Genomic DNA, 24,054 nt, shown 5'->3' with positions numbered 1-24,054 from the left:
ACCTGTGCACTGTCGAGACTGACACATTGTGGAGGAACAGTGAGCCCGTCCCTCCTGTCAGAGGGCAGGGCAGGGAGGGTCCCAGGCACCCGGCCCTGGGTCTGGGAGGAAGGCCCCAGCCAGCAGGTGCATGGAAACTGCCCCTCATCTCTTGCAGACAGGGATAGAAAGACCAGGTGTTCTCATCTGGGCCCTTGGCATCCGAAATAGTTGGTTGTTGCCACACCCACCTACCAATTCCCGTGATTCACAGCCATGGACGAAATCAGGAAATCGAGAAGGACCCTAGAACGGGTGTCCCCCCCTTTTCTTCTCTTAGTCCGAAAGAGGCCCCCATCATAGGCGCACTGGTCGCCTCCTCTGAAATCAGTGTTCTCAGGCCACTGTGACTGTAGGTCTCCATCCCCCACACAGGGCCCCATTGGCTCCGCCTTCGGTCTCCCTTGCTAGAAACGTGTTTTTTTCTCAATTCTACTCTCCCCCACCCCCATGATACCTTGAGCTATCTGGGAGGAGCATATGTCAGCCAGAGGATATCTGGGGACCTTGAAGGACACTGAGGAGACCCCTGAACTGTGGCACATGAGAGGGCTTTTTCTGAAGAAGGTCATTGCAGCTTTGCTAGACCCCCAGGAATGGTGGGGCGTCTCTCTGGCAAGAGGCTGGGGCGCAGGCTGTTAGGGAAGCACTCTGCTGCGGGGAGGGGCCCTCGGGGGCGGAGCACACTGAAGATGCCTCTGCCGGGTCTAGCGTCGTGTCAGGTCAGATAGTGTGACCGTGTGGGGTGCAGGGGCTCAGTTCAGGCCTGTGACGTGACCAGACACCTGGCTTCTCTAACGCTCTCGGCGAGGATCCGTTCTGCCCCGATACCCCTGAGTGGGGTGTCCAGCCGTCTCCCACCCTCGCCTCCCTTCCTCCTGTGTCTCTCCTGGGGCGGGGCACGGGGCAGGGGGCGCCTGTCTTCGGAAGTGCTCCCGTGGACCCCGCTCCTGGTACTAATCACGCTCAGTGGGGGCCTCCTCTGGCTTCCACTCCACGCTGCTTCCTCTGAACGCTCCTGTCCTCTCTCTGACGCTGCTTCCTGACCTTGACTCTGACCGGTCGCCGCGGGGCTTTCCTTTGTGCTTGATCTAACCATGTGGTGGAACGATGGAAACGGAACATGGTTCTGTCAAGCACCGCGGAAAGCACCGCGCTCTCCTGCAGCATGGCCCGCCACGCCGCCACCGCTGGACACCTCCTCTCTGCTCTGGAGCACCGCGCCCACCGCCGCCAGACCCACCTCTCGGGGCCAGCCTCTCGGGGCGCGGGTGGGAGTCTCGGAGAGCCGCTGGTGCCGCCCCCTCCAGGGAGCAGGTGCAGGCTGGAAGGGTATGGAGAGGCCCTGGGGCCAGCTCAGATCTGTATCCATGTCTACCCCGAGCGGAGCCGCCATTCCCCAAATCTAGTCTGATGCCAGCTGATGGGTAAAGCAGACAGGTCCAAGCTCAGAAACCATCCTTCTGTCTTGTACGCTGTACCCAAAGCGTGTGTGCCCCATTGTTTCATGGAAGAATCCCAGCCCGAGGTCATTTCCCCAAGCGCAGCTAACCCAGAGGCCATCGCGCTCGGGCCCGCCCCGCCTACCGTCTGCATTGGAAGCCCTGGGAGGGGGCGTGCGCCTGAGAAAGGGGGTCAGTGGTGTGAGTCTGAGGCTTGGGGCCGAACCTGGGAGACTCCGTCTGAACCTGACCCCCACTCCTCGGGGGCGCTGGTCCCCGTACAGACTGAAGCCCAGCCTGTTTCTTTGACCCTCCAAGGACAGTTAACAAGGAGGCCAAAGGTTCTCTGCATGGAGCTAGTCCAGGCCACACGGGGGCTGTGCAGACACCTGCCGTCCCTGACAATGAAGGGAGGGATCTTGGCGCCTCCCATCCGGCTTGTTTCTTGATAAATCCTGGACCCGGTGTAACCAGAAGATTGTGTTGATGGTGCATGATTTTGAGTCTGTGTCCTGTCCCACGAGACAGAGCCATGATGGGAACCAAACCCCCGCTTAGGCCCTGAGGGGCTCTGGGCTCCCTTGGGGACGCGTGACTCTCATTGTCGCCTCTTTCTCGGGTCACTGTTCAGCCGCTTGCCCCTCGTGGCTGAGTAACGGAGAGTCCTGTGTACCTCTCTCAATTCTCTCACCATGTAGTCAGTGCTTACTATAGGCCAGGCACGGAACTGTTTATATCATTACCTTGTTCAGTCTTCACAACAGCCCTGTCTCATTTTACAGATGTGGATATCAAGGCTCAGAGAGCTTAACTACCTTGCCCAGGGTCCTCTGACTCCAGCATGAATTTTCTTTATGTCTATAGTACTCAGCCTTCCCAGCTATGGACAATCCCATTGCCTTGAATTATAAAATCAAAAAGACCTGAACTTGAATTGATGGGCAGTTGAAAAAAAAAAATTTTTTTTAACATTCCCTTTGAAGCTGACTTCTTTTTATAGAAATAACTTACGAAAGAAGACAAGCAGCACTGTTTAAATGGGTCCCCCTCTTGGCATGAATCTACCAAGATCCACTCGGTACAGAACAAATCCTCAGGCCTGTAGAAATCCCCTTACCTCTGAACGGAGGGGGCATTCTGAGCCCCGCGGTTGCGAGCAGGCTGTGCCCAGCCATGGCCACTGGCATCTCTCTCTGCTTTCAGGCGTATGGCCTCGTTCATAACAGCCTCTGGCAGGGGGAGCTTCCTAGGATGGCTGTCGACCCACCTGATGCCCTAACTCCCTTAAAGCAGTTGGTGTTTTCCAGCCACTGGTGTCTGGTCCCCCTGGTCTTCGCCCACCAGTGAATAACTGTGTGCCTGGCAATGTTCTCCTGATTCCACTCATGACACATGACCCTTGGCCTGTGCACGTAACTCTCTTTCCAAGCTGATGAACCCCAGCAGGCCCCCTGCTCCCCCCAGGTCCCCTTTCTGCTCCTTTCCTTCTGTCTTTCACCCTGCCCATGTTAGGGACATTCGAGGTAGAAGAAGAGAGCTTTGGAAATGTGCGTTGACAGGTCCATGGTCATCAGATAACGGCGGATCTGTGACTTTGCTCCACATCCTGGGTGCCGGAAGGATGACGCAATGCAGACAGCTAGTGACAGCAGCCATGCCCGGCCCAGTCTGGCCCCCGCAGCCACATCCATCCGTAGAGCGGGAACGTGGGCTCCTACCTGCCCCAGCCCCATGGCATCCACTGTCTCCTGGAAAGTGGCCATAGGGCAAGGATCCGTAATAAAATCACCCTGCTGCAGATTTCTGCCACCTGCACCCCGATCTATTAAAGCTTCTCGTGACCACGTACCAAGTGTCCTTGTTCTGAGCTGCCTGGGGAGGGGAGAAGCACTACCGGGGCAGGAGGAGGTGAAGGGCCAGCGACATCCGCTCTCCCAACACCTGTCTCACCCGGGATTTAGTTTCATGGCCCTTTTCAAGTCCCCCGAGATCTCTCCTGTCTGAACCCGCCCCCAAGAGAAGACGCGGCAGCCTGTTTCGGTTACCCCTCTCCTACTGAGTCTTTCTGGCAGTGACAAATACGCACTGAGATTGAAATTGACTTTTAAAGCCCTGGAAAAGTTAAAAATACTTTTGGGTGGTTATGAGCATTAAGGCATAACAAATGGCTCCGAGAAACCCCGGGTAGTTTCGATAATGAAAAATGGGCAATGGAGGAGGCGTTTCGGGCTGGCCGCGCGTGGGGAACGGACCCTTTGGGTTACGTGCCTACGCCGTTATTAACGTTTCTGGCTTCCCCTCATATAAAATATTACACTCCGACCCCCTTGTTACTACAAACCAGGGCAATAACAGAAACAGCAGGGGGGGAGTGCGGGAAAGAACACATTAGTCCATCGAATCTAATTGCAGAATCGTTTCATTAAAATGGGTCAGCGGCTCCATTGCAGAGGTCCGCCCGTCGCAATCTAACTATACCACAGAGAGCTGTTGCTGCTAACACGGCGGCGCTCACCTTGATTAAAAGGAAAATGCATTTAATCGGCCGCTGTCCCTGGACACAGCCCAGCGGTGCGCGTCTTCAGGCTCGTCGAGGCGAAGAGCAAACGGTGCTCCCCCCCCCCCCCCCCCCCCCCCCCCCGTCTTTCTGCCTTTGACTAGCTCTCGGGGCTCTTCCACTTTGCAAGGATCCCGGACGGGCCCCTTCTGAGGGAAAAGCACACGCATGTGTACAAAACACCCCTTCACACTGTGGCCACAGGGCGCCACGGGCAGGGAGGGAACAAGAGAGGGTTGTCCCTTAGCAGAGTCTGCAAAACAAAACTCACCCAGGACTCCGCGTACTGATGCCTCCGGGGCAGGGGGCCCGGGTGAGAGTCATTCAGTGGGCTGGCTGCTGGCGAGCCAAGGGCAAGAGATTTGTATGAGGCGTCAGGCAAGGACGCTGCCCAAAAAGTCGCGCAGATCCCTGACAGGTTCTGCGCACACAAGCCTGGGGTGGAAGGTGGAGGGAGGGAGGGGCCTGGGGAGGAAGCAGAGAGAGAAAGGAGGCGAGTCCAGGCCCCCGACCCCTTGTGTTAGGTAGAAGGTTCACTTCAGAACCAAATTCACTTTCAATCCGGAATTAGCACGAGTCGATAGTGGGGAAGGAAGGGGGGGGGGGGTCTGCTTCTTGCCTCACCGTAGCGCAAGGCGGGAACCTGCCGCTCAGCCCACCTCCACCAAGCGGGACCCGGGATCTGTCCTAGAGGGTTTTGTGAAAAGACACGCTTGGCGCTGGTCAGGGCCTGGCAGCAGCCTCACCCCTCCGCTGTGACCTGCGGGCCTCGATTCCCTCACCTGGTCAATGGAGTCATAATAACCTCAGAAACGCAATGTGCTCGCCCATTTGAAGTTCAAAGAATAGCGCCAGGCTCCTGGTCCTTGCTCAGTAAACGTCAGCTGTTAGCACAAGTTACATGGGTGTCTTAGCAGCTTCCGACAGGCCAAATGTTCCACTAGGTTCTAGAAAAAACAGGGGGAATCACAAATATCTATACGACTGCGCCTTTCCCGGAGATCCTCCACCGCCTGGGTCTTCCTTGCATCTTTACAACAGACCCCGTGAGATCCGGGCAATTACCTGATTCCCACTTTACATGTGGACAGACTGAAGCCAGTCAGTGGCAAAGCCCAGGCGAATCCAGGCCCCCTACTGCAAAACCCCATGCTGCCAGGGCCTGGCGGCTCCCGGTGCATATAGGGTCCATCGCCAGGCCCTCCCGGCTGCTGCGCACACAGACGGCGCCCGCGGTCACTGAAACGCTCCCAAACGCGCACGTACAGGCCCCTGCCAAGCTAGTGGCACCCCACTGACGCCTGAGCACCTGTGGACTGAGCTCTTGTGCTTTTGGTCTGTTTTCTGTTTTTTAAATATGCTTTTTTTTATTTCAGAGAGAGGAAGGGAGAGAAAGAAATAGAAACATCAGTGATGAGAGTCATTGATTGGCTGCCTCCTGCACGCCCCCGACTGGGGATCAAGCCCGCAACCCGGGCATGTGCCCTGACCAGAAATCAGACCTCGATCTCCTGGATCCTAGGTCGATGCTCAACCACTGAGCCATGCCAGCCGGGCCGATCTCTTGTTTTGTGACTGGTGTTGCGCTCGTGAAAGGTTGAGGGTGAAATAATAAAGACCTCCCCCATCCGCTAGCTGGTGTCCGAGAGGAGGGACAGGACTCCTCTCCCCTCGGGTGTGATGTGTGGTCCGTCTCGTGGAGGTTTGCCCAGGCGCAGGGGGCATTTCCAATCAGTACAGCGGCTCCCAGGGCCCCTCTCGGACAGCGCGTTGCTGGCCCTGTTCCCATTACTGTGCAGCCTCAAGAAAAATCAAATTTCAAAAAAATAAACCTGAGCTTCGAGTACTTGTAGCTCGTCGGAACTGGCCTTTCACTCCGCAGAGCTCACTCTCAGAGATGGGGGCCGGGGGCGCAGACCTGACCCTCACGGGGACTGTGTGTCTTCACCCTGTTTTAAATTCGAATCCTTTACCACCATGTTTTAAAGGATTATCAGGCAACCCGGAGCCCAATTCCCAAGCACTGGGGCAGAGGCTTCATTTACCCAGGTCCCAACCCCCAATATTGTATCCCAGTGTTGGACGCGGGTATCTGTGGTCATGGGTGGCCACGTGTCAGGCCTCCGTTGTCGTCGTTTCATTGCCTGCTTGGGCCCCGAGGACAACCGAGTGTGACCCTTTCCCTTACTTCATTCCCACCCCTGGCGTAGCCCCACGGAAACCCCATCAAAATCTCCTCATTCAGATTGTCATGGACACTTAGATGGCCCATGGACAATGAGCATCAATTGAGTAGCCCCCCTCAATTGTAGCCAAATTCTGCACACATGTGCCTGGGAGCGTTTCTATGAGGAGACCGTCCCTAGCTTCGTCAGCTTCTCAGAAAGGCCCACGCCCCACGAAAGCTCAGGAGCCCGCAGAGCTGGGGCCTGGCTTCGGGGAGACCGAGAGGGGTGAATGACAAAGACCAGATGGGGAGCTGGGGGCGGGCAGGGCACCAGAAAGGTGGCCAGAAAACACAGGCAAGGCCGTGCCTGTCCCCGGGCCCCCACCCCCACTGCCCCCAGCCGCACGGGTGCTGGAGCCCCGGTGACACTGCGTCCCTCTTTGGCCCCGCCTAGGCTCCGAGGATTACCGCAGCAGGTTCAGCGGCGAGTGCTTCATGGACCTCGTGTGCCCGGAGAAGTGTCGCTGCGAGGGCACCATTGTGGACTGCTCCAACCAGAAGCTGGCCCGCATCCCAAGCCACCTCCCTGAATACGTCACCGACCTGTAAGTACTGCCCAGGCGTGAACTCCATGCACGTCCCCCCACCCCCAGTCACCCTGAGTCAGCCCTGGCAGGGTCTCCTGAGGTGGCCCCTCCCGACTCAGTCACCTGGGCTCTCCTTGCCTGTCCTGGAGGGCGGACACCCCGGCATCCACCGGGGACAGCCTGCTCACACGTGAAGACGGTTCGTTCTACAAGTATTTTCTAAACACCTGTGAGCCAGGACCTGTGCCAGACCCACCAGCTTCCACAGTGAACAAAGCAGGCGGCCTGTCCTTATGAAGCTTACAATGTACCTGGAAAGATGGATAGTAAATAATTGTCAGAAAGCAAGAAAGCAGCCAGGATGATTAGCTCTATCTAAGCCTCCAGTTATGCTGATAAAGGGGGTGCTGGCTTATCCAAAACAAGAAGCATGGTGTGGGTGAGGGTGCGGCGGGGGGCCTGGGTCTGATGCCTGCCTTCTCCAGTCCTCCTGACACTGGGCAGTGGCCTGTCAGCTCTGAGGGTCAGATCCTTAGCTGTCAAATTGGAGGCAACGATCCTACCTGCAGGGTGCCTAGGGAGACTGAGTGGGAGGATGTAAGCACAGAATTCCCCTTGAACCCCGGTGCAGAGCAAGCCCTGGATAAACGACGGCGGTCTTCAGTGTTACCACCCTCATTCCCTTTGCCTTTACAAGTCACAGCAGGACAGGACAAGGCACAGCCTCACCGGCCCTCCTGCTCTCCCCGAGCACGAATGAATGTGGGGCTTGGGGTCCCCGAGCAGCCCCCAGCAGAGGGAAGTAGCCTGGAAGGAGCCGAGAGGCTTGGAGCCTTGAGAAGATGGGAAGGCCTTCCTGGGGGGTGTACGTTGTCCCTGGTACCCTGCAAAGTGAAGGCAGATCACTGGCAATCGATGGTTAGGGTGCCGAGGATTCAGAAGACCCAACACACCTAGTTCAAGGGGCTTCCTCCGGGGGAAGGCCTGGCCCTCTCTCTTTCCCGCCCCTCGCGAGCGCCTCTTCCCGCTTCCTCTGCCCACCCCACCCGTGGGCTGAAGGCGTGGACGCTGAATCTTACGTGGCTCTGTTGGTCTGGGCTGAGATGAGGTCCAGGCGGCAACTCAGCTGAAGCCGTGAGGGTGCTGGTGGGTAGGGGGATGGAAGGCAGGGAAGGAGGTGCCCCGTCCTGGGCTAAGCCACCACCTCATCTGCTTGCTTCCCACGTAGGCGACTGAATGACAACGAGATATCTGTCCTCGAGGCCACCGGCATCTTCAAGAAGTTGCCTAACCTGCGGAAAATGTAAGTCAGCTGGGACAACCGGCACAGGGCAGGCAGAAGGCCGGGGCGGGGGCGGACCCCTCAGCCCCACTGCAGGCCCTCTCGGCTGCCTCCCGACCCCGCTACGGGCATGAAGCATAGACACAGACCAAAGCAAACCTCACTGTTTCTAAACTGTCGAGTGTTGTAGTGTGTGCTCCACGCTGTCCCTGACCTGCCCCCATGCCCCCTCTGTTCACACCCTCCTGACGCCACCCCACATCCCTCCGCTCATCCTGATCCCCCAGCCCACAGCCAGCATCCACCCCAAGGGGTGGTGGGAGGGACTCAGGAAAGGGTAGTGATGGGACATGGGGGTCTCAGGTACATGTCACTTAGGAATTTTTTCAAGGTGACGGTTTAAAGGTTTGGAGTTTTTTTCTACTTACACTTGACAGTCAATATTATATTAGTTTCAGGTGTACAGCATAGTGGTTAGACATTTACATAGCTCCCAAAATGCTCCCCCGCCCCCGCTAAGCCTAGCACCCCCTTGTTGTTTCAGTATTATTGACTGTATGCCCTTTGCTGTACTTTACATCCCCGTGACTGCTTTATAACTGCCAATCTGTACTTCTTAACTCTCTCCCCCTTTTCACCCAGCCCCCCAAATAGCCTCCCCTCTGGCAACCATCAGTCTGTTCTCTATATCTGTGAGTTTGTTTCTGCTTTGTTTATTTTGTTCTTTAGATTCCACGTATAAGTGAAATCATACAGTATTTGTCTTTCTCTGACTGGCAGATTTCACTCAGCATAACACCCTCTAGGTCCATCTATGCTGTCTCCAGAGATAAGATTTCCCCCTTTTTTGTGGCTGAGTAATATTCCATTGCATACATGTACCATATGTTCTTTATGCAATTGTCTATCAGCGGATACCTAGGTTGTCTCCATGCCTTGGCTATTGTAAACAATAAGTGGACCCTAAAGGCCTCTGCATCAATGAGGCACATTGGCGTGGAAACACCAGCTGCCTCACACACTGGGCTCCAGTCTAGGAGCCTGGGATCTGACCAGAGCCTGAGTTTAGGCACAGGGTCCACCTGCTTTTATACTGGTGTTTGCACTGCCAGGTCTGCCTGTCGCCAGAACCCTGTCCCTGCCTAGGAGTTCAGACCAACTCCTAAAGAAAGGAGGAGCGATGAGCTATTCACGTGTTGACCCTGGGCCAGGAGCGGTGCGTCATCTCATCCGGTCCTCACACGCCTGCCTGATGGTGGCTTCGAGATGCCCTTTGTGTGGCTGAGGAAGCCTGGGGGGCTCAGAGAGGTCCCATGAATTCTCTAAGAGCACACAGGGAATCAATGTTGGAGCCGGCATTCTGACCAGCCTGAGGCTAGGGTTGCTTCCCCCCTCTTCCTTCCCAGGCCCCCAACAGAACCCCCTTCCCTTGGCTCTGTACCATCTCATCCTTTCTCCTTGGCCCCTCTCCCTCCCTACCCCATACTCTGCATCCCCCAGCCCTAGAAGTTGTGTCTTCCCCTGGGACAAAGGAAATACAGTCACGCCTCGTAATCTTGGATCCCATACTTGCTAATCAGCCTACTGGCTAAAATGTACTTGGCATCTCAACATCAGTCCTCGAGCTACCTTCCCGGTTTTTCGTAGCCGTGGGCAGAGCAGCAAAAATCTGAGTCGCCCCCACACATGTTCCCAGCGGAAACAGACAGGGCCACGCTCTGTTCCCTCGGTTCAGCTCGCGCACTGGAGACACGTGTCATTTTCACAGGGTATTTAGAGCCACAGTTTTTCAGGGAGGTTTTTTTGCATGTTTTTGCTTTCCCTTGGCGATTTCACCGTTTAAAACAGTGCTGAGGTGCCGCCCAGTGAGCATGAGCACAGTAAGCCTGCGATGAGCCTCCTGCAGAAAACCCGCGTGTTGTAGAGCTTTGGCCGGGCAGGAGTTAGTGTGCGTACGATGTAACTAAATCAACAGTACATATTAAGTGAGGCATCTTTATACAGAAACACACACCGAACAAGGCTGTGTATCGATTGGTTGGTGAAATGTTGCGACCAGCGGCTGGCAGGAAGCCGACCCTGTGTGTTCCCTGGGAGCAGCCGTTCCGCATGCACTGATTCATTTTCCTGCTGAGGACTCGACTTAACTGAGCAGCACCACGTAACTCCAATGAACACTGGCTGCAGGCCGTGTGTTTCACCTGCCCTCCACTCTCCCACCCACCAGTCCCCTCCAGGCGAGGAGAGGGACCTTGTCCTGCCCATGCAGCCCTGGGTCACGTTGCCGCCGCCCAGGCTCGCCGCCTCCCTCCCTGGCCGCGGCCTCGTGACCGCTCTGTCACTGGAGCCGCAGAGCGCACGGTGAAGGGGCAGCTGGGAGGTACACCCGTGGGCCCTGCTGAGGATCGTGGCTGTCCCTGTGGTCCAGCACCCCTATAGCTTACGGACCCAGCACAAGCATCCCCTGTCACCAGCCAGGAGATGTGCTTTTTAATTCAAACCAGAGAAATGCACACTTTTTTTTTTTTAAACCTCAAGACAGAAGCTTACACGCACATGGAGATAGGCAGGTGTTAAATGTGTGAAGCTGGCCGATCTCGTATTTGCAGCGTAAACGGGGTCGGGTCAGCTTCCCTTCTACAGAGAAGTGGGCACCCTACCATCGTGGGTGCGGCTCCAGCACCTGGACTCCAGCTCTCACCGTCCCACTGCGACCGGGCACGAGCCTAGAGAGCTATTTCTGCCTGCCGAGGGAGACCACGGCGCAAATGCATGACAGGCGGCAGCCGACTCTCAGCCTCAGCATCCAAGCCGCAAAAGAGAGCGGTGGGGACTGTGGCAAAACGAAAGCCCAGTCCCCAGCAAAAGAGACAGGTGTCACTCAGCCCGACCCAGCATTTCCCATGCGGGAGCGTAGGTCAGGGCTGCCAAATTTTCCCACTTCTCAAGGGCAGCCCGAAAAACCCAGGTGTGAGGAAAGAACAGGCGGAGCTGCCCCTCCCCTGTTATGTGAAAAATTCACCTTCCTTGTGACTTAAGGTGAGGGTCAGAAGTGAGTATAAAGAGGTCAGACGATCGGCATGGCCTCTGGCCCTGGGACTAGGGCAAGAAGGGGCAGGAAGGCAGAAGAGGTCATCGGAGTTGAGTGACCCAGGGCAGCTGGTCATATATTTTAAAGCAGGAGTTGCAAACTCAAATACTCTCAGGAGCCTGGGCCTTAGCACAGATGGGGAGAGGGGCTGGGCGCAAGGCCGTAATCGTAGTAACAGTAGCAGTAGTAGCGATAATGATAATTATAATAATAAAACAGCAGCAACACTAACAATAGCTGCTCTCGCTTTACTCGAACACTTTGCTCTGTGCCAGACAATCCTGATATTATTCAGGCCTCATCGAGAAAACAAAAAAGCTTTGCAGATACTTCATTTTACAAATGAGGAAGCTGAACCATGGAAAGCTAAGTAACTTGTCCAAGACCAGAGATCAGGGAGCAGGCCCAGAGCCAGGAGCGGCGGCGGGGCAGTTAGCTGGGGAGCGCACACCACACAGAGGCCGTAAATGTGTGGCCGTGCGCACGGGCGGGCGTAAATCCGTATAAATAGAGCTGGCCAGCCAAGCAAATGACCCGGCGGGGCGGATCCGGTCCCGACAGCCACCAGCTGCAACCACTTATATAAAATAACGGGATGGCAGCTCTCTCGGTTAAGTAGAGATCCTTACGCGCTGGGACCCCTCTCCACCCCTGCACCCCCGTAGAGGTGCTGGGTCAGCTGGATATCGGTGGCTAATGCCAGCTGCACCTGCGCCTGCTAAGCACCCTCAAGGACTGTAGGACAGGACCAGGGCCCTAAGGTTGCATCGTGACTCTGCCCTGACAGGCACAGGAGGGTGAACACAGAGCCAGATTAGACTCTGCTGTGCCCTTCTGAGCCTCGGTGCCCTTACCTGTCATGGAACAATGAGGTCTCCCCTGTACCAAGGGATGCAGGAGAAGCAGGAACTGGTACCCACAAGGGTTATTTATTAGCACTGTGGTAACTCAGGCCACTATTCAGATGACATCACCTTCAGAGTGAGGTCACGGCTGCTCTCAGGTCACCTCCAGGTTATTTCTCTCTGGGAGACTCTCAACCAGAGGCTGGAAAATGGCAGGTGCGTGGGGGTGAGTTTGTTGGCTGTGGTTGTGTTTTTAATAAGAACTACTTGCCCACTTTTAAAAATCAGGAGTTTGCACACACAAAATTATGTGGATTTCTGGAAAATCAGAAGATCTGGCAGAGCTGAATCCATATTCCCACGTGGCTCCGGTTGAGCCGCACTGAGGAGCAGCAAGCACCCCCTTGGGTGGGGCGTGTGCTTTCCAGACCGCCCTGGGCTTAGTCACCTGCCTGGGCCCTGTGGACACTCGAGCTTGCAACTCCAGCTTCGGATAGAATTTCCACCTCGGGGAGCGAGAGGCCCGCGTGCAGGGGGACAGGACCTCCCCGACCACAGCACTTTTGCTCCATCATGACCCAGTCTTCTCCGTTCCCAGAAAAACCCTTAGCTCTCTCCCCACTGCTATCCACCTGGGCCGGGGCGTTACGCAGAATTGTGGATCCTTCCCTGTTGCCAGGGTTGGTGGGCTGCCCTGCGGAGCTGAAGAGAGACTGTCAGAGGCTCCAGGCGAATCCCCAGCCTCGGGGTCCTCGGCGATTCTCGTGAAGGCTGAGAAGGGGGCTCAGCGCGCAGCTCACAGTGGCAGCGGGCGCAAGTCTGGGTCGGTCCCGCCTCTGGTCCCTGCCCTGGGCCTGGGGTGGGACTTCCTGGTCCTCTCAGGGGTGAGACCCCCCTTCCTCGCGGGAGCTGGGTGCTGAAGCGGAGTGGTGAGCGGGCCCCTTCAGGTGGGTCTGCAGAGACCCCGATGCCCTCGCTCTGTGTCCGGAGTGCTCTCCCCCAGCTTCTCTCTCTCTCAGCTCCAGCGCAGGCTGCCTGCCGCTTTGACCACCACTGTGATGGGTGCAGAGAGAGCAGCAGCCTGGCCTTCTGGAACATTCTCGCCCCCTTTTTTCCTCTCCTTATGTTTCCCATTCTCCCAGCCCAAGGAAACCCAATTCACTTGCCTTACAGTAATGCGATGCTAATTCTGCTCGTTTAAAGAAGCAGATGTCAGGAGACGGGAGCCCTCCCCAGGCTGCTCTAACTCAGCTTCGTTGCCCGGGCCCGGGCACCTTAATTCCCCAGGAGCCAAACCTGTGTCCCCCAGCATTCGGATGAGTTACAGCTACTGGGGAGCCTCCTATCTCGGATTTGGGGGTAATTTGCAGTCTCCCCGGAACATTACCTTCGTTCTTGGGTCTCCTGGACCAGGACGACCAGGATTTATAAGAAAACCAGCTGAGATTAAGGAGAGCCAAGCAGCGAGCAGAAATCCAGTGTGAGACCCCTCCCCACTCTCTCTGACCTCGGGGGAGGGGTTCTCAGGAGTGTGAGCCTGTTTCCTTGGCAGCATGGAAGTGAGGGGAGGAGCACACGAGGAGCAGGCATGTGAGAGGGGGACCGAGGTGCCACCTGTTTCCTCCACACTTGCCCGCAGGTGCGGGCATTGTAGCACCTTGCAGGCCAGGTCCTTACTTAGAAAAATGGCAGGCAGCCTGCATGGAGCCCTTAGGGACCCAGTTCCACCACCCCAGAGGCTGCTGGGGCTCAGCCCAGAGCTCCCACAAGGAGCGCGCTTGGAGAAACAGAAGTGCCAGGGACGGGGTGTGGTGCTGTACCCCATCTGGTGCTCTGGGACTAGAGCAGGCCGGCTCCTCCCCGGGCCTCAGCATGTCCCGGCAGCACAAGGGGCCCACGGGCCCATCTCTCGTGAGCCCTGGGCTCTCACAACCTCAGGTGCTCCGCCAGTCTGCCGGCCGCCTCTCCACCTGCAGACCTCACCACCACCATCCCCGCACCGGGCTCTGACCGCCGTTTGCTCAGGAAGCTGAATTCCTCCCCCAGGCTGTGTCAGCGCCATCACCTTCCACTCCATCCATCCCGCCTGTGATGCCTTTCAGGATTGAACACCGGGTGGTCTGCAGAGGCCCCCGGTCCCTGCCTGCCAGGGAGCTCGCAGCCGTGGCTCTGCAGGACCTGCTTGCTGTCCAGATCTCTTGTGAGGCCTGCGCATGGTGACTGGACATTGGAGGGGAGAGCCTGCTCTCAGTGATAGGAACGAGCCCACTTTAGGAAAACACAATGCCCCAAAGCCAGATTCTGCAAAGCAGTAACACATGGAAGTTAATATCCATCACCGAAGGGATCGTTGCTTAGCGAGGAGGCTGCTCACTGAGGACTTGTCGTGTGCCCCACAGCCAGCTTCACATCCCAGCTCTGTCCGCTGCGTAACTGTGGGCAAGTTACTTAAGCTCCCTGAACCTCGGTCACCTTATCCGTAGAATGAGACAGTGAGGAAAAGGACACCCATCCAGGAGGCCTTGTTTTGAGGACTGGATGTGATTCTGTTGCCAAACCCCTCATGTGGAGTCTAGTCCATAATAAGGTCAAAAGTGGAAGCTAGAAGGTGTCCGTTCATATCTAAGATCTCAACTAGTGAGAGAGCCAGAAGTTCTGTGAAGCCAGCCCGCGTCGGGAAGCCTACCGCGTATTTTCCCTGACCCTCCTCCTAAGAACTGCTGCTTAGCCAGGGTATCTGTTGAAGAAAGAAAGTTTGAGAACCACTATTTTATTTTACCGTTTTTCATCCATACACACTTTTTATTTTTGTCTTATTTTTTATACGTCTTTTTTTTTATTATTATTCATGTTTATTGAGGAATAATTGACATATAACGTTACCTAGTTTCAGGTATACAACATAAAGACACTATTCTCACACGTCGTGAGATGGTCCCCACAACTAACCTCGTTACCATCCGTCACCATGCGTGTTTACAAAATGCTTTTCTTTCTCTTTTTTCGTGTGATGAGGATTTCTAGGATTTACTGTCTTAGCAACTTTCAAATGTGTAACACACTATTGGTGACTATAGTTAGTGGAGAACCACTATTTTAAACCTAGCAGGCCCCCTGGCATGGAGAAGAGGGTGGCACCGAACAGACTTCAAACCCGCACAGTCTGTTTCACAAACGCAGCCCCACCTGGTGGACTGGGGTCCCTGCCCCCTGGGCACAGGGGCTGAGCCCCCCACCTCCCGGTCCTCGCTCCAGAGGCACCCGAGGGGCCCCTGCTGGCTGCAGGGGTGTGACCCCCTCCCTGCATCTGTCCTGACCCACTCGCCCCCTCCTTCTAGAAACCTGAGCAACAACAAGATCAAGGAGGTGAGAGAGGGCGCCTTTGACGGAGCAGCGGGCGTGCAGGAGCTGATGCTGACGGGGAACCAGCTGGAGACGGTGCACGGCCGCATGTTCCGTGGCCTCAGTGGCCTCAAGACCTTGTAAGTGCCGGGGCCTGGGCCAGGGCCAGAGGGAGGCGGGAGGGAGGGCATCTGAGGGACTATGAAGGCTGGCGGGCCAGGCGCAGGCCTGATGAATCCCTTCCTCCTGCAGCCAGAGGACATGACATTTCCCAGCCCTTAGCATGCTAAGCAGCTCCCAAGACACACACATGCACACACAAAGACACACACACATGCACACACAAAGACACACACACATGCACACACACACACACACAAGCTGATGTCCCTTCCCCTCCCAGAAATATACATGTGCGCACAATATACATGAGCGACACCTGCTCCCACTATCAAGAAAGCGTGCACAGGTAAGCATGTACATACACATTTACAGGTAGCCCCATGGGCACCCAGGCCCTGCTGTCACAGCACAAACCTCAGCACCGTGACTGGTCTGGGCTTGGCAGTGGCGAAAGCTTTACACACACACACACCACACACGTATGCACACACGCACACATATGTACACACACAAGCGCACCTCGGTGGCCTACTGTGGGAAGGAAAGGGTAAAGCCTCTGCTCTCTCGTCCCCCTTTGCAGGATGCTGAGGAGTAACCTGGTCAGCTGTGTGAGCAATGACACCTTCGCTGGTCTGAGCTCAGTGAGGCTGCTGTCCCTCTATGACAATCGCATCACGACCATCACCCCCGGAGCCTTCACCACTCTTGTCTCCCTGTCCACCATGTAAGTCCTCCGGGGCCCACTACACACTCACTCTGGGTTCCTCCCCGCAGACCTCCCCTCCCAGCTCCCCGCTGTCTTTGGCCAAGGTCATCTACCCATCTGTCCCCTTAGTAAACATCTGTCAGGCTCCCTTCATGTGCCGGTCACCACTGAGGTGCTGAGGATGCACAGGCGTGGTCCCTCCTGGAGCTCCCAGCACAGTGAATCGCCACCGTTCCAGGCCCGCAGTGCTTTGAAAACCCAGCCTGGGCTTTGTTGAGGAGCACTGGGGCTTTGTTCTGGAAGGGGAGCTAGCTTGTTCAAGAAAGTAGGAAGGGCATTTCCTCCAGTGGGAAGAGTTTGTGCAAAGGCCCTGTGGTGGCTGGAGCAGAGCAGATACGCAGGCTTGCGCAAAGCCCAGCTTTGGGGAGTTGCACAAAAGGGCCAACGGGCCCTTGAGAGGCTTCACTTTCCTCATTTGTGAAATGAGAATAACATCGCCTCCTTTCTAGGGTTGTGGTGACCATGAGTGAGTGGATTTATAAAGTGCTTTGCCTGGTTCCAGTCCTGTAGGGAGCACTTGGGAAGTGATAGGGGCTGTTGTCCCTTCGTCCCTCCATCAGCCCAGTCGTGGCATCCAACAGACATGCACAGAGTGGCTGTGCTGGTGTCAACCTGTGCCAGGAGACACAGAACAGACAGACCTGGCGCCTCCCCCGGGGCGATGCTGGGCAACCATTGCCAGCTCTGGTGGGTGCTACGGAGGGAATGAGGGCGAGTGAAGGAGAGTAATTTACTGAGGGGTCTGCGAGCTGAGGCCTGGACGCTGAGGGCCCCCGGGCAGGCAGACACTAGGGATCCGCCCGCAGGAGGACCTCCGTGTGTGAAGGTGCTGAGTGAGAGGGTCTGCCGGGCAGCCGGAGGCAGTTCGTGCGGCCAGGGCTCAGCAGACAGGGCCTGTGTGGCCGGAGCCACGGTCACGCCCACTGGCCGAGGAATGACACTGGCAAAGACTGCATCTGGGTTTTAGAAGAGTCCGCACCCCCTTTTCCCAGACCTCCTTCCTCCGTCCCGGGGCCAGGAGCAGACCTCTCTGGAGAGCTGGGTCCCAGGGTGGCAGAGCAGGATCCCCGGGCCAGCGCCCACAGTAGACACTTAACCACCAGAGAGGGCCCTTCTCTCCTCCCAGAAACCTCCTGTCCAACCCCTTCAACTGCAACTGCCACCTGGCCTGGCTGGGCAAGTGGCTGAGGAAGAGGCGGGTCGTCAGCGGGAACCCCCGGTGCCAGAAGCCATTCTTCCTCAAGGAGATTCCCATCCAGGACGTGGCCGTCCAGGACTTCACCTGCGAGGGTGAGGAAGCCGGGCGGGGCGGGGGCCTACCTGGGAAGGCGCGGAAGCCACAGGGAGGGGAGGAGCAGCAGGGACTGAAGGGCAGGACCCCTGAGTCAGGTTCTACGCTGTCACCGGCCAGGCCTCTGGAGCGCAGAAGGGCTCTGCAGGGCGGCTGCCGGCCCACGTGGCTCCTTTGTGCAAAGTAAGAAAAGGTGCCTCTTTCAAAAGACATTTCACTTCCATTAGCCAGAAGTTTGTAATCTACAAGGATTTTGTGACGAGATACTGCACAGCCATCTACGAGAACACTGTTGAACCAAATACCCTCATCTAGCGTGTCCACAGTGGGACTGGTGCCCATTAGAGGGTGTGGCACCTCTGTGCGGTGCACAACCGGCACCACTGTACGTGGGTTCCCCGGCCTCAGTTTCCCTGCCAGCACCAGGGTGAGGCTCAGAGTGTGCGCTCGTGAGAAACAGACTTCAGGGTGAGCTCCCAGAAGATCCCTGTCCCTGGACAGGTGTGTGGACACCTGGACATCGAGGCATCGAGTGTCAGGATGCCGGGAGGCAGAGTGTTTGCTTAAATCCAAGCCAGCACCGTTTTTCCTTAGGCAGCCTGGGGTTACCTAGAGGCAGAGGAACTGGTTTACAGATTAACAGGTTCAAGTGTCACAGTCACCACCGAGAAGCCCTGTGTGGTGGAAGGAGGGGAAGGAGGGAATGCACGGACTCGGCCCCTCCCCCAGCCCCTCCTTTAGTCAGCTTGGTTTATCTCTGATCGGGTTAGCAGTGACCTCTTTCCTGTCTAGTGCTCTGGTCAACCAGGTTTTTAGTCTTCATTTCATGTGAAATGTGGTAGGAAATAAAGCAGCCCTGCTGTGACCCAGGCGCCTATTCCTCTCCCCCAACCGTGAATGAGACCAGCAGGCTCCCTCGTCCTGGTCTGGCTCAAAGCAGAGGGCGACCCTTTCCTGAAGGTGGCCTGGTCACTGCACCCGGCCCTGCTCACCTGTCCCCACTATGGGAGTTTGTCACCCCCCACGCTCACTCTCGGGCTCTCCACAGGCAACGATGAGAGCAGCTGTCACCTGGGCCCACGCTGCCCCGAGCAGTGCACCTGCGTGGATACGGTGGTGCGGTGCAGCAACAGGGGGCTCCGCGCCCTCCCCAAAGGCATCCCCAAGGACGTGACGGAGCTGTGAGTACCCCCCGACCACCCTGGAATAATCCCCCACCCACATCATCAAACTTCACCCCCTTGTCCCACGCGAGGCTGCCCAGGGGAGCCCTGCCCGCGTGGATCTCAGCGAGATGGCAGCAGAGCCCCCACCAGGGGCCTGGCCGCAGCTTGGACACGGGACAGGAAGCAGCCCTCCCCATTCCTCCGCCTGGCAGGTGACACGTGGGCGGTCAGTGTCTCCTTTCCAGTGTCCCCCCTGAGGCCCCCACTCTGCACTCCACCTTCTAGATTCTGACACCAGACACAGCACAGTGTCCAGCGGGCACTGTGGCCCCCCGCACACTGCTGCGAATAATACAATCCTCTTCCGCCGTCCAACAGCCCATTTTATAGACGAGAAGATAAAGTTCTCTGTCTGCCCAGGAGCCTCTCATTCCACAGCCCAAGCTCCAGACACTAACTCCCCCGGGGTGGCTTCTGCCCCAGATGCTCCCGGTTAGATGAAAGAGACGCGCTGCCCCCTGAAGGGCTCTTACTATTGCGGAGAAAGCCTCATTTCTGCCCACGGGAAGGCTGGGTTAGCCCCACAGGCTGGGAGGCCTGCCCAGACTGTCCCGGGCGGTGAGGCTGTGCCAGGCGGGCATGCTGCTCGCAGCTACGCCGCTCTGCATCCTTCCTCCCCTCATCGCCCCACTCACCCGCTCAGCACGGCTACGGGGTGCCTCGTGTGTCAGGGGCCCTGCTAACCCTGGGGAGGCCCCCTCGGCTCATGGGACACACAGTTTACCGCGAAGGTAGGACACCTGCTCGATGGTCTCAGAAGCTCGTGTGCGAGGACAGCTGTGTGCTGCACAAGAGGAACAAGGCTGCTGGGAAGGTCAGAGAGGTCAGAGGAGGCTGCCCTGGGAGGTGCCCCTGGAGCCATGGTCTGAAAGGGAGGAGCAGAAAACTAGAAGGGCAGAGGGCTGAGCGGCAGAGCCAGGGGAGGGACTGACACACACCTAGAGCGCCCGGGCAGGACACACTCAACACCGCCCGCCCGCCCCTCGAGCTTGCACTCTCTCCAGCCCCCGGCTTACCCCCTCCCCCGGGCCAGCTTAGCCTGTGCCCTCCCACAGAAGCATAATGGGACTCAGACGCCTCCAGGCTCTCCACTGCCCCCTGGGTGGGACTTGGGTGTGCCATTGCCTTGGAATAGAGAGAGGTCCGTGGGGAAGTGTCATGGCTCCTGGACCCTCCTGTCACTCAGGGAGACTATAACTGGGGCTGCCAGCACCAGGGAAGGAACGAAGGTCTTGATTGTCACTAAAAAGCCCACGTCAGCCCTGGGTTTGGGCTGAGGCCCTGCCCTTGTAGATCCGAGCGAGCACCTGCCGCGTGTGCAGTGAGCTCTGCAGCGTTCCTGGGTCGGCTGTGCTGGGGGGGCGGGGGGGGGGCTGCAGAAAGTGACCCAGGTGTGTGCCTCCTCTCTCAGCTAATTGAGTGCCAAGTGCCACAGGTCAGAGAGAAGAAAATGCTATGAAAACAGGCCCTCGGATGCTTTTCCCTACGGCCCACGAAACAGAGATTGAAATAACACAGATAATTGGCTGTAATTATAAAGTAAACTTCGGAGCTTTGCGAGGAGGCCCAATTTCCTGCTTTGGAAACGATGCTGCTTCCCTGGGCCAGACATGGTCTGCGAAGCTCGCCAAGGAGAGCAGCGCTCACCTCCGTCCCCACACCGTCTCCTGGAGAGGAGACGAGGGGGCAGAGGGCAGGAGAGTAGGTGCCAAAGGACGGAAAGCTGGCAGGCCCAGGAAGCTGTGGCTGGGAAGCCTCCGGTCCAGGGACACCGGCCGAGTTCAGGTTCAGTGTGCACAGCCCTGGCTTCCTAGCTCCCTCCGGCATCATTAGTTGTCTCAGGCGGAGCCGCCAGCTTACAAAACAAAATTAAGTTTAGTTCACTGAGAAGGAGAAAACATAAAGCAGGGTGTGTCAGCCTGTCACAGGCACGAGAGAGCAGGGCGGCCACCCCATGGGAAGTGACCGCCCTGTAGTCTGCAGCTCCCCACCCGGCCCTCTCTGTCCCTTCCGAGTTCTCTCTGCTCAGACAGGCGGGGCTCACCCTGCACTTGCTCCATCAGTCTCAGTCCTCGAACACAGTCACTGTCACTGACACAGGGCAGCAGAACCACGAGCCCCCTTAGTGATGAGGCCCTTTCAGACGTAAGCAGCACTCCCCACGTCTCACCTTTGGTAGCGGCCCTTCAGGATTAGAAAACACTGTAGTCTGACCCCAGATCCCATGCTCCTGTTTGTTCCCCCAGAAGTTCTTAAACTTTGGGGTCTCAAAACCCCTTTATATTTTTCAAAAGTATCGTGGACTCTCAGAACTTCTGTTTACGTGAGTTACATCTATTGATGTTTACCACGTTGGAGGCTATAACTGGGAAGTTTTTAAATATATATTTATTAATTCATGCAGAAATGACAGTAATATATAGGGTGGGGCAAAGGTGGGTTTAGTTGTTTGTATGGAAAGTAAAACAATAATAAATAATAACACAAGAATAAACTGTGTTTCGAGTACTCACAACTGTGAACCTACTTTTGCCCCACCCTGTGTTCCTTACAGGTTTCTATAAAAAGCATACTTTTATGAAAACAAACCAAAAGAAATGTAAGTAAGAAGAGTGAAATTACATTTTTACAAGCGTAATAGCTGGATTTTCATAGCTACTTTAGCATTGATTTTTTTTTTTTTTTTCCTGTGGTGTGTTATTTTGGGTGAAGTAAGAAGAAAATCTGGCTTCACACAGACAGAAAGGGAGGAGAGTTTTTAAAAGCCTTTTCAAATAATCGTAAATATTCTTCTTTGGTAATACACCAAAACCACACAGTGGCAGTTCCTTAAAGGGTGGTTGCCATGTGGGACCCGAAACCATGTCCATGAACGTTCACACTCTGTTCCATTAAAACCCACTGCTCCATCTCATACTGTGAACGGAACCCCCCCCCCAGTCTGATCCTGTAACAGCACACACTGGTCCTTTGGAGAAGACTGGCTCACTGAGCTACACCATCCTTGTCAGTGTTGACACACTGCGTTGCCTCAAAAATGCCACAGCCATTACTTTCCCCGCTGATCTCAAATTTTAATTTTCACTTAGAAGCTCAAATTTTGTCACTGCCAACAAATACTGTCACTCCCTGTTCATTCCTGAGAAACTGTCTACTAAATACCCATTTCAGAAGAACCCATTAGCTAGTCATTCTTTTAAGTAAAAATGGTGATTTATGGGAGGGGAGGAGGTTAGTTTAGCTTGTAACTCAGGTGCACGGGTGCTTTTCTTCCAACATACTTCGTGTGTGGCAAAGATGCCTCATGCACACCTCCCATTTGTCACACAGAATATGAAAAAGATGTGTGCTCAAGGGTCAAGATTTAATGCAGTTAACAATTTTTTGCTTGAGGGAATCCTTAAATGAAACTGGCTTTTATTTATGCCATTTGGCGCCACTGCCTTGATTCATGCTGAGATACCAGTAGTTTCACACAGTACAAAAGGAAAACAATGATTTAATCTAATCACAAAAATAGTTTTAGCTTCATAGACCCCTGAAAGAGCCTAGGGGACCCTGAGGGTCCCCTGGACAACACTTTGAGAACCACTCAGGCCATTCCCCATGAGCAGGCAAAGACTCCACAGAGACACCTGCTAGAAGTCAGCAGTGAGCTCCCGGTTTAAAAGCAGGCCCACAGCGTCTTACTGAATGCTGAGTGAAAGCAGATGTGGCACATCTCAGCCCCAAGGTCACGGCACAAACACTCTCTGCGGAAGTAGGGCCTTAAGTTCCATCATTGCTGTGCCATGAGCCTTCTAGACTGAGGCCTGGTGTCCTGGAGGAATTCAAACCTAAACATCTGTCTGCACCCACTGAAGGGAATGTTTGCTAACACCAGGCCTCCTGGTTCTGGAAACAGACTCCACAAGCCTGCACCTCCCTGAGGGCTGGAGAGGAGGGTCAGACCCTAGTGTGCCTGCAGTCCACTCCCAGTTAATACCCAGGGAATCTGATACTGATTTGGGTCTGAGGACCATGATCTTGGATTTGTTGTCCTGCCACTGATACCCCAAGGAGAGGAGAAGGGAAGGATGGCATCCCTCCTCGGGGCACAGCTATTGGAAGAAGGGGTTTCTATTGGGAATCTAGTGGGGTCAGAGGACACCATGGGAAGAGGCTGGCAATGCAGGTGCAAGCGCGCACACACACACACACACACACGCACACACACGGCACTGGTGGACCTGGAAGGGATGGGGCTTGACCAGCAGAACATGCAGCTCCTCGAGAGTGAGTGTGACAGGAGGAGATGACAAGGATCATTGATTGACGCAGAGGGCGGGACCTGGCCTGGCCCTGCTTAGGTCCAAGGGGTTAGAGGATGGGGTTGGGGTAAACGGGCAGCTGAGACAAAGCTGTCTCCTTATCTCAAACCCAGTGAGGAAGATAGACATGTGTGCATGAGGGGAGAGCCATGCAGCCAGTGACAAGCACACGTGAGCAGAACAGAGCATGCGCCCCGGGATGTGGAGGAGTCGGGAAGCTCTGCCTCCCCCGGCCTTTAGGGAAGCAGGGTCAAGGTCCCGTCTGCAGGAATTCTCCAGAGCTGCTGTTTACAGAGTATTTACCATGTGCCAGAGCTGTGCTGGATTATTTTCTTATTCGACCTCATTTAATCCAACAACCTGACAAGGCTGATATTTTTACTCCCATTTTGCAGATGAGGTAACTGAGGCGCAGGAAGGTTGGAAAATTTCTTAAGATCAGGCGGCCAAGCAGCAGCAGAGCTTAGACTCCAGCCCGGGTCTGCTGACCCCAAGGCTCATCCTTGAGCCACTAAACTACTCCTCCCCTGTGGCAGAGGCCCAGGTCCCTGTGTGCTCTGCCCAGTGGCCCGGCTTGTTGGGACCTGCCCCTGCATTTAAGCAGGGAGAAGGCAAGTCCAGAACCCCTGCCATGATGATGCAGGAACTTGTCTGTGGTTCCAGCTGAGTCCTGCCAGCTGGACCTTCTCTAGCAACGCCACTCTGTGCCCCAGCCGGGCTCCCCAGAGCATGTATAGAGCAACTGCCCATCAAGGCTGCATCCTTGCCTTTCTCTGGCCCAGGGAGAGGGGTAGTAATGGTCTCCAGCCAGCTGGATGGTGTTGATCACGTCTTTGAAGAGCAGGCTGGCTCTGGGCACAGCAGCACTTAGACGTCCTGGCACAGGCTCTGGAAAGACCTCAGCAGATGGCTTCAGTCGAGGACACTTCTAGGCTCTGGGCAGTCACGACCATCTGGTGGGGGGACGGGAGGGCTCAGGGAGACCC

The 24,054-nt window shown here is 56.0% G+C and overlaps 1 protein-coding gene across 1 annotated transcript in view; it reads left to right on the top strand.

Moving 5' to 3' along the window:
* Positions 1 to 24,054, top strand: part of SLIT3 (slit guidance ligand 3) — a 528,787-nt gene that overhangs the window by 454,506 nt on the left and 50,227 nt on the right. Inside the window, exons 15-20 of the mRNA XM_087816965.1 lie at positions 6,660 to 6,810; positions 8,021 to 8,095; positions 15,349 to 15,492; positions 16,056 to 16,199; positions 17,368 to 17,531; positions 18,581 to 18,713. Of these exons, the coding sequence (XP_087673091.1) occupies positions 6,660 to 6,810; positions 8,021 to 8,095; positions 15,349 to 15,492; positions 16,056 to 16,199; positions 17,368 to 17,531; positions 18,581 to 18,713 (811 nt within the window). The remainder of the gene's footprint in view (positions 1 to 6,659; positions 6,811 to 8,020; positions 8,096 to 15,348; positions 15,493 to 16,055; positions 16,200 to 17,367; positions 17,532 to 18,580; positions 18,714 to 24,054) is intronic.

This window comes from Miniopterus natalensis, chromosome 4, assembly GCF_054644295.1.
Source record: "Miniopterus natalensis isolate mMinNat1 chromosome 4, mMinNat1.hap1, whole genome shotgun sequence".
In the NCBI taxonomy this organism is placed as follows: Eukaryota; Metazoa; Chordata; class Mammalia; order Chiroptera; family Miniopteridae; genus Miniopterus; species Miniopterus natalensis.
The sequence above is the reverse complement of the archived record's forward strand: the minus strand, read 5'-3'. Positions and strand labels throughout refer to the sequence as shown.